The 9,613-nt window shown below is 39.2% G+C and overlaps 2 protein-coding genes across 2 annotated transcripts; both read right to left on the bottom strand.

Moving 5' to 3' along the window:
* Positions 1 to 948: 948 nt before the first annotated feature.
* On the bottom strand, positions 949 to 3,020 carry LOC149404858 (uncharacterized). Its single transcript, XM_089607701.1, has 5 exons — positions 2,927 to 3,020; positions 1,599 to 2,647; positions 1,449 to 1,524; positions 1,272 to 1,361; positions 949 to 1,151 (listed from the first exon to the last, which is right to left on the bottom strand). Exons 1-5 carry the CDS (start codon positions 3,018 to 3,020, stop codon positions 949 to 951), a joined length of 1,512 nt encoding a protein of 503 aa, XP_089463827.1.
* A 2,836-nt stretch (positions 3,021 to 5,856) lies between these two features.
* Positions 5,857 to 9,073, bottom strand: LOC149404857 (uncharacterized). The gene is made up of 3 exons (XM_089606682.1): positions 8,405 to 9,073; positions 6,331 to 7,244; positions 5,857 to 6,245 (listed from the first exon to the last, which is right to left on the bottom strand). The coding sequence occupies exons 1-3, from the start codon at positions 8,934 to 8,936 to the stop codon at positions 6,129 to 6,131; spliced, it is 1,563 nt and encodes a 520-aa protein (XP_089462808.1). The 5' UTR covers positions 8,937 to 9,073; the 3' UTR covers positions 5,857 to 6,128.
* Between the last annotated feature and the right edge of the window lie 540 nt (positions 9,074 to 9,613).

Genomic DNA, 9,613 nt, shown 5'->3' with positions numbered 1-9,613 from the left:
CGAATTTACTGGTAACCCCCGGTACCGTAAAGGAATACCGGGGAAAGCAGGAAAAAAAAGGAAACCGGTACCGTTGAACTTACCGTTACCGTAGAGGAATACCGTCAAATACTGTATTTACCGAGGGGAATTCAGAAAAGAAATATACAAAAAAACATACAAAGTACGTAGGATAAAATTCATAAAATTAAAAATAGTGTAGAATGTTTCAACACAATACCAAATTACAAACACAACAAAAAGTAAGTTCAATAGTACAAACCAAAATGATAAAGTTCAACACAATCCACCAAATATTATAGTTCAACAAATTCAACATAGGAGGAATACAAATGACTACTTAAAGCGATCGTATGCACCGGTCATACAGTAATCATATCAAGTCATATAATGAGCACATGCATGAAAGTACCTGTCCAAGTGATAGTCGTACTCATACTGAGATGAAGCAACAGACATGGAGTGGATGGGATAACCTGGAAATGGTCGCACCATTTCGGGAGCGTGACTTGATGGATAGTAGTCCTGGTTGTAACTGGAAGATCCGTCATCATAAGAGGACTCCGTGCCTTGAGGACCAATTGATACCGATCCGAAGTTGTAGGACAAGTCATCAACGTCATTGCTAGACGTGAATGACATGGCATCATTCATACCTCCGCCCTGACCTCCGCGCCTGTATCCTGAATCAAAAAAGGCAGGGTGATGAAGACGATCAAAATCTTCTTGCGATGGTGCGTATCCAACTTGAGCACCGCCGACATCACCAAATGAAGTGCCTCCAGCAGTAAAAGAACCCCCAGACCGATAGGAACCTCCATCACCTCTCCCTGATCCACCGTTACCTGCACCTCCACCTGCTCCGCTTGATCTACGGCTTGAACCTCTACCATCTGAATCCGAACTGTCTCCGGATCCGCGTTGAGGTTGGACGTCCTCGTTCAGCACTCACTCCGGATCAACTCCATGCTCTCGAGCCGCTTCAGCTATTGCCGGATCCGGGTTCTGGTTGACATCGTCCATGTGAACTTCGTCAATGCAGCGGAGCATTTCGTCGTCTCCCTCATTGTCATTCCCCGAGCGTTCGAAAGCTCGTTCGATGATATCCAAAGGATCCATCGGGTTGAGGTTGTTGTCGTGAATCCAACTTGCTTCACGGAGCTGCAACTTCATGTTGTATGAGCAGAAAACAAGCTTCTCGAGTCTGCTGTACGCTAGACGGTTCCTTTGTTTTGTGTGGACGAGGGCAAATGTACTCCAATTCCTCTCACAAGCGGAGGCGGATGAAGTTTGTGACAAAATTCGAATGGCCAACGTCTGTAAAGTCGGGGTCCGATTTCCGTAAAGCTCCCACCACTCACCTGCAATCATGTGACATAAATCATATCATGTCATTTCTTACCATTCCATGACATAGTTAATGCATACAATTCATCTCACAAGCTTACATGCACAAAGGGTGCCTCGTACCGAAACAACACTTCTTTGTGAGAAGTCCCCTCGAGCGTCTCGAAATGCGATTAACTATAATTAGAAAATCAAATAAGACTCATATATTCATAATGTGATATAGCTTGTAACAATTTATAGTTTTATACCTCTCTCCCAAGAGTTGACGCATCAAGATCCGGATGCAAGAAGTCGAATACCGTTGTGACAGCGGCCATGTGAGTATTGTTCATGGTTATATCCGGGTTAAACATCAACTTTGGATTTAGGAAGAAAGCTGCAATGTGTAATGGATGTTCCATTTGAGTACTCCATCTGTGGTTCACGATGTCGACAACCCATTTCTTCCCACTCATCGCTTCCAACTTCTTTTTCATCTCGTGGAAGACGTAGTATAGTAATCCCATCGTGGGATGCACCTCAGTGTCGACTAATCGAAGAATGGTGTACATCGGCTCGAATATGGCACACACTTCGTCCACCGAATGCCAAAATCTGGGATTTAAACAAGTCTCGGATATGGATCTACCTGTAGGAGTTGCACTCAATTTGGAATCATCCCACCATTGACTACTGAACATCGTCCTCAACGCAGCTCTCTTCTCTCGGAGACTTCTGAGAGCTAGATAGTTCGTGGCATATCTTGTTGCGCCGGGACGGATGATTTCACCTGGGGATGTCTCCCGTAACTTGAACAACACAGTGATGTGGTTGTAGATGAACTTAGTCGCATCCCTCGCAGCTTTGATAGTATGCTTAACACTATCTCTCTTCCCAATATCTTCAAACATCAGATCTAGACAATGTGCGGCGCAAGGTGTCCAGTACACATGGTACTTGCATTGTAGTTTCAACCCGGCACTCCTGTAGTTTGAACCGTTGTCGGTCACAACTTGGACGACATTGTGTTTTCCGATTTCTTTGAGCACTGACCTCAATATTCCGTAGATGTACTCCCCTGTTTTCGAATGCTTTGATGCATCAACGGACTTTAAGAACACCGTTGCACCAGCACAATAAACCATAATGTTTATGATGCTCAGTCTGGTCGGCCACGTCCAACCATCAGTGAGTATGGTGCAGCCGTATTTTACCCACCGCTTCTTTTGTTCTTCAAGGTAGTTCTCCGCGTCTGCAACCTCCATATCGAGGTACTTGTTATGAATTTCATACGGAGTTGGTATAGGAACGCCTGGACCTGCAATATGCCAATATACATCATGCTAACGTTTCAAGAACACATGCGATTCGACAATATGAAAATAGAATTACTTATCACGAATTGAGGATTACCTAGATCTTGAGCGGACGCTATCATGTTTTTTAACTCATGCGAGGCGGCCTTACTCGCCGGCACATGTTGGTGAACAAAGAATTTTGTTATGTGTCTTCCGAGCCACGTTCTCTTCTTCGGATCCACCATCTCATCAATTTTTGTTTTCTTCGCACTCGCTGACTTATATAATGACGGAGCAACTGGTGGAGATTTTGCCGTAGAACCACTGCCGGGCCCCGACATCATCCGAGCCTCGCATTCCGTCTTTAGCCGCCTCTTGTCTTGACCTCTTCATCACTGCTCGTAATTGCGCTTCGTAGTCATCTTCGTCTTATTCTTCCACGCCAACATTTTTAGCCAATGTCTTGCGAAACGTAGAATCCAACAACTGTTTCTTCTTCTTTTTTACGACATTGCCTTGAAGTAAAGCTTGCATCTCTGTTTTCACTTCAGGAGAGACTTTTTCACAGAATTTGACACTCTTCGTTGGGTCTACATGGGCTAGGTGGTTTTTCACTCTCGTGATGCCGCCACCTCCCATAATGTGCTCGCAAAATATACACTGGTGTGCGCTACTTTTTCCGGGAACGGGTGTACAATACCTCCTAGCTGGGTCGGGGGCCAACATTCTTTCAAGTTGTAATCTACCAATTAACAAATTACCTTTAGTAAATTAAATTACACTAACAATCATGAATCGTATTCACAAACTCTAAAGGGTTCCCGGATCTAAATGAAAATTTAAAATAATTCATAACAAAGTTTAATATAACCATAATCATTACAAAAAAATCATAAACATGAACACAAACTCTAAAATTAAAAACAATTCATAACAAATTCTTCATAAATCAATAAACAAGTTCAACACATAACCTTAATCATCACTAACTAATCACAAAATTACAAAATAATTCGGATTTATTACAAAAAAAAAAATAGAATCATGAACACAAACTCTAAAATTAAAATCAAGTCATAACAATTTCTTCATAAATCAATAAACAAGTTCAACATAACCTTAATTATCACTAACTAATCACAAAATTACCAAATAATTCATATTAATTACAAAAAAATTATAAACATGAACACAAACTCTAAAATTAAAAACAATTCATAACAATATACCATAAATCAATAAACAAGTTCAAAATAACCTTAATCATCACTAACTAATCAACAAATTACCAAATAATTCGGATTAATTACAAAAAAATTATAAACATGAACACAAACCTTAAATTAACATTACATTTAAGTTCACAACTATCAATTTATACTTAATCATCAAGAATAATAAAAAAATTTCAAAAATTAAACTCAGAATCATCCAAAAAATATTTAGGTCGGGAAGCTCACCGGGAAATGACGATACCGCCAGGATCTGGGCAGAAATTGCCTCTGTGGCGTCGGGAACCTGGCGGGTTGGCGGGATCCGGTCAGGAAGTGAGAAGATTTGGCCTGGGACGAGTCGGGATCTTGGCGAGCTCAAACCGACAGAAATGAAGAACATTTGGGGGAATCCGGGTTTAAATAGGCGGTTTTTTCCTTTTTTTTAAGTGAACCGGACCGGGAAGTGAGAACCGGGTTCCTTTTCGGATCCCGGTCCGGTTCCCCCGGAATCACCGGAAACGTCCGGTTTTGGTGGTTCCGGTGCCGGTACTTCAAAAAAGGGGGAACCGGACCGGTTCCCGTCCGGTTCCCCCGGAATTTAAAACCTTGGTTAAACCTACTAAAATTAATATTCATGTATAAAATACGATCCAAATGAAGTGATTTGATTTAATTGTAAAAAAGATACCGATTATACTCTTATGTTGCTGGGTGACTCCAAATAAAAACTATCATGGTTTAAATTTTAAATTGGTAGATTAAATATTATATTGGATGCATGTAGAGAACGTTTGAAAGTCTGTATCATGATACGAAATTGATTTTTTAAACATCAAATATAAATTCATATTATTTTTTTATAATATATCAAGAATGATGTTGATTTGTTATTATAATGACAGTAATGAATAATTATTTTAATGATATAATAATAAAATCAATATTTTATTGCTAATTATATTTCTAATCAATTACTAGTTTTAAATATATGCGGATAAAAATCATTCGTTAGACTCGAGTCTTTATACATTAATTTTTGTTAGTTCTGATCTGACCAATTACAGCTTAAAAATATTAACGAAACTGATCAATAATATTATAAACCGACGTATACCGAACATAAGTTATGTCAACAATAATCGCATCATCATTAGTCACGAAAACATATCAAAGTCAACAATATTGCAGTATCAATAATCTCGAAAACGATACACTCATAACTTTTATCACCTTCCTACGTGGTTTTAAACTTTAAAAGTTATCCTGTTGGACTAGTTCGCTTCATGCGTTCAAAACTTCAAAGTAAGCCTACTTCAAACAACCCAATACAAAAAGAAATATAAAATTCATATATAGTAAAAAAAAAAAAAGTATATATATATATAAAAAGAAATTTGTGAGAAACGAGAGAGAATCTGATATTAGACAGCTAAATATTGGTCAATAATTATATAACCAACAACAGATCCAACTGTCACCGATCCGAATCCCATGCCTCGCATGGCAAGTTCTCACATAAATGCTACTTCACACGACACTTCATTTGCTTCTTGTCTTCACAACCCAAACACAGCTGTCTAGTCCACATTTCACCACCAAACAAGCTCAAACAAAGTTGTATATATATACACACATACATATATATATATATATATATATATGTATATAATGCTTGGAAATATCCAGAGAGAGAGAGAGAGAAAACAAAAGCATGCCAAGCTGAGGAACGAGTATAAGGCCCCGAGAGTTTCTTAAATGATCAGTCCAGCACTCCAGCTATATTAAGATCTGATGCTATTCCTTCAGGAAAATAGTCAATATTCAATTGGGAAATTTTTGTTGTCTCTCTTTGGTCTTTGCCTCGGACTTTGGTTTAAAAACCCAATAATGACGTAAGAGCTTACCTGGCAGAACCCGGATTCTTCTACCCGAACTCATTTAACAACAAACCATGATTTATAATAATAAAATATATAAAAAAAATGGAAACAGAACAGGAAAAACTTGAAAGGACATTATTTAGGAATCTATGAACATGTTTTGGAACTAAAATAAATTTTTAATACACAATACATACTCTTTCTCAATACATGTACATATGATCATGTAGATATATACAAGGTCTCGTTCTCAATCCAATTAATAAACAACCTGAAATTTTTGATGTGGTAGACTATGTAACTGAATTATTTAAACTGAACAGAAAGGGAATTGGGAAACAACAAATGAATTAGGCAAGGTTTTTTTTTTTTTTTTTTAATTATGTGCTCTTCCTTGGTGGACTGACCTACTCCTCAGCTTGAGGATTTACGCAGCACAAGAGCCAAGAAGAACTCTTCTTTGGCAATGGCATTGTTTTGGTGTCTCTCTTGGCAGAGTAATCGGACATGAACTGAACAACTGCCTGGCAAATCCAAAGAAATTTTATCAATACCTTGTCACTAAAGAAAGAAAAAAATAAAGTTGTTACGAAATATTTCTCTCGTTACCTGGGCTCCAAGTTTGATTATGTGTCTAGGCGGGATTTCTAGGGGAGTCTCGTCGGCGCGGAAAAGCTTGAGGTTAGATAAGAATCTGAAAGATTCAGGTAATTGTGTGATCTGGTCGTCGCTTATATCCAACTCTTCAAGCAATTCGAGGTTTCCGATTGATCGTGGCAAGGCTCGAAGGTCTGCAAAGTTCTTCCCCGCGTTCAATTTTCGGAGATTTGTAGCGAATCCTAGGTTCTCAGGAAAGTGGTCAAGCTCGTTAAAACTCACGTCAAGCTCCTTCAAGTTGGTGAGATTGCCTATAGTTGTGGGTAACCCTTTGATTCTGTTGTAGTGCAAAGTGAGAATCTCAAGGGACTCGAGCTTTCCCACAGCCTCTGGAAGAGCCCTCAACTGATTGAAGTCTAATCTTAGCTCCACGAGATTTGTGCAACTTCCGATCGAGTAAGGCAATTCCTCGAGCTCGTTGGTCTCGACAATCAGCACCTTCAGACAGGTCAATTGCCCAAGGAACTCTGGCAAATGGGTCAAGTCGTTTGAGCTCAAATCGAGATTGATGAGCTTCTTCAAGTTTCCGAAGGATTCCGGAAGGGATTTTAACCGGTTCGCGTGGAGGTCGAGATCGGTGAGGTTGACTAAGTCGCCGAAGGAATCGGGGAGGTTGACGATTTGATTCGAGTGGATATCGAGCTTCGTTAAGGCTCTCAGGCGACAAATTGTCGGTGGAAGAGCCATGATTCGATTTTCGGACAAGTCTAATGTTGTGATCTCGGATAGTTTCCCGATAGAATCGGGAAGCCACTCCATATTATCTGTCAATTTCCCTTTGAGATCAAGAACCACCGATCCACTTTTTGCAATGTTTTCGATGAGCGCAGCGACTTTCATCAGGTTCAGTTTCTTAGAGTCTCCTCCTGAACCCAAAGAATAATAATCAGAAAAGCTGAAACGGGACCAACCCATCAAAGAAAACTCAACACAAATGACATATCTACTAAATAGAACATCAAAAACCTATGAATAGCTTGCTGACCAAAGGACACACAGCAAAAAAGTCCTTTGTAAGAAGCCAACCATATCAAAAGTCCTTTTATTATATTTTAAAAAAAAAAAAGCTTGGATATCACATGTTAATCTTCTAGATACTGTCTTGCTGAGAAAAAGCTTCCATCACTTTTTTGCTTAGTCACATGTTTGTAATTATGTTCAACTAAAATTTTCTTATACCTGCGTAATACCACAAACTGCTCTAGATTTGTAGGGTTCAACCAAATGTGGACATAAACTAGTCCCTTGAAAATATATCTCTTATCCACATAAAGTTCCTTCTTCATTATGGCTAGTTTTAGTTAACAACTAAAACAACACTCATTAACAAGTTGTGCATTGACCACCTTTAGACTTATCTTACCGTGGCGATTAGAGAACGCCCAATTTTTACCTAACTTGACCCAACTTCTACACAGCTAGTTTAAGGACCTAAAACAATTTGGTACCTCCTAAACTACTCAAAGATCTCTTAAGACTATCAACATCAGGCAAACATGTTAAGAGAAATCCATGTCGATCGAGATATCTTCAGAACAAAATTTCCAAACGCAATGCCCATAAACAAACCAAAAACTATATTCTAAGTTCAAACACTGAAACACAGTCTCTGAATTAGGCTTAACCTGGTTTGGTTCTCTACTACGTTACAGGAAAATATTTAAATAAAATAGGCTTGAAACCGGGGCTAATACAGAGGAAATGAAAGTTTCTTAGAGGAGAAGAATAGACAATTCTCGCAATTCTACAGTACAGAATCAACAAAAAGCTACGTTCAAGAAGAAGAAAGAACAAAACTAACTTAAAAAAACCGATTTAAGAATCTTCTTTGGCAGAAAAGGAAAAAGGAATAAAAATCAGCAGTTCGCAGGAAACACATAAATATCTCAAACACAAAAGATTTTTCCTCTTCCTCTTTAAATGACAAGTTAGACGAATAAATAACATACCTAAGAAATAAAATAATCAGCAGCGGTTATCCACAATAATGCATAATCTTCCATCAACGAAATGAAACGAAACGAACCTGCAAAGAGCGAAGCCTTGGCCGAAGAACTCCTCTCAAGAACCTTGGGACCGCCATTTCTCTCCACACTCTCGAACTCCACGCTCTCACCCCTCACCGCCGATTTCTTCACCCTCGCCGCCGAAACCACACTCTCGTCCTTAATCGGCGCCGCAGAGATCGCGGCGACTCTCGGGCCCGGATCTCCGTGACCGGAGACGATATCCGACGCTCTCTGGATCAGATCGTCGAAGATCTGAAACATTCGGTCGACCTCGACGACGTGGAGAGCCTCGCGCTTCTGCTCAAAGCTCCGAACCCGAACCTCGTTCCGGCGAACCTCCTGAAGCACACCGAAGAGCTCGCGAGGGATTTCCGTCGGAGCCTGACGGCGGTCGATCTCGGCGAGCCTCGTCTCCTCGTCGGCGTTGACCGACTTAATCACCGTCGCCGCCGCTTCGACCTCTTCAATGGTCGGCCTCGGAGGAAGCGACTTGAAAATCCTCATGATCTCCTCAACTGTCTCCACGACCTTCTCCGGTATCACAGCCATGGCTATGGAGGTTTGGTTTGGTTTCTTCTTCTGCTTCGAAGAGAGAGAGAATGGTGATTATAACAGTTATTTCTATTTTAGATTTATTTTTATTTTCTTTACTTGTTATTTTCTATGGGCTTTGATGGCATGGCAATTCTTCTAGATTAGACCATTTATATATAATAATGATAACACGAGCGAAAGCCAAAACAAATATATCTATTTTGGCTTTATTTATTTAATTATTATATTTGTTGCCATTGATTCAGCGAGAAATTCTGTGTTACGAGATTCTAATAATAGTTATTTTCTATATTTCCTTACTACAAGACGTAGGCGCTATATCATTATTTTTTAAAATTCCGGATAGGGTTCTTAAGTTTTTATTTTATTGTTTTTTTTTTTTCGCATGTCTTGCAAATTAATTTATTTTTGTTCGCATCAATAATGAAATTCATGTTGTCAATTTATGCTTTTACAAGCGTAAAATGGTTGGCAAAAAAGACAAAATATTATAGTATGCTATAGAGTGACGGTGCTGAGACTACCACCAATGAGCAATCTAATTTCCACATTTTATACAATAGAGTGTCGCATTTTTATTATCATATATTTAAATACTTACAACCAAATATATGTCATTAATGACATATTATTACACCAAAAATTGAGCTGTCTTGGTTTTTTTTTTTTAA

Source organism: Urtica dioica, chromosome 2 (assembly GCF_054948205.1).
Source record: "Urtica dioica subsp. dioica isolate 48M chromosome 2, U.dioica_male_clone48M_v1_H2, whole genome shotgun sequence".
Taxonomy (NCBI): Eukaryota; Viridiplantae; Streptophyta; class Magnoliopsida; order Rosales; family Urticaceae; genus Urtica; species Urtica dioica.
The sequence above is the reverse complement of the archived record's forward strand: the minus strand, read 5'-3'. Positions and strand labels throughout refer to the sequence as shown.

Coding starts and splice junctions, on each gene's coding strand:
- LOC149404858 (XM_089607701.1), bottom strand. CDS start 3,020: ATGAAGAGGTCAAGACAAGAGGCGGCTAAAGACGGAATGCGAGGCTCG. Junction 1,525..1,598: donor CGTCAACTCTTGGGAGAGAG/GTATAAAACTAT, acceptor TTCTAATTATAG/TTAATCGCATTTCGAGACGC. Junction 1,152..1,271: donor AACTTCATCCGCCTCCGCTT/GTGAGAGGAATT, acceptor AGCTCCGTGAAG/CAAGTTGGATTCACGACAAC.
- LOC149404857 (XM_089606682.1), bottom strand. CDS start 8,936: ATGGCTGTGATACCGGAGAAGGTCGTGGAGACAGTTGAGGAGATCATG. Junction 7,245..8,404: donor CAAGGCTTCGCTCTTTGCAG/GTTCGTTTCGTT, acceptor CTTTGGGTTCAG/GAGGAGACTCTAAGAAACTG. Junction 6,246..6,330: donor TAATCAAACTTGGAGCCCAG/GTAACGAGAGAA, acceptor TGGATTTGCCAG/GCAGTTGTTCAGTTCATGTC.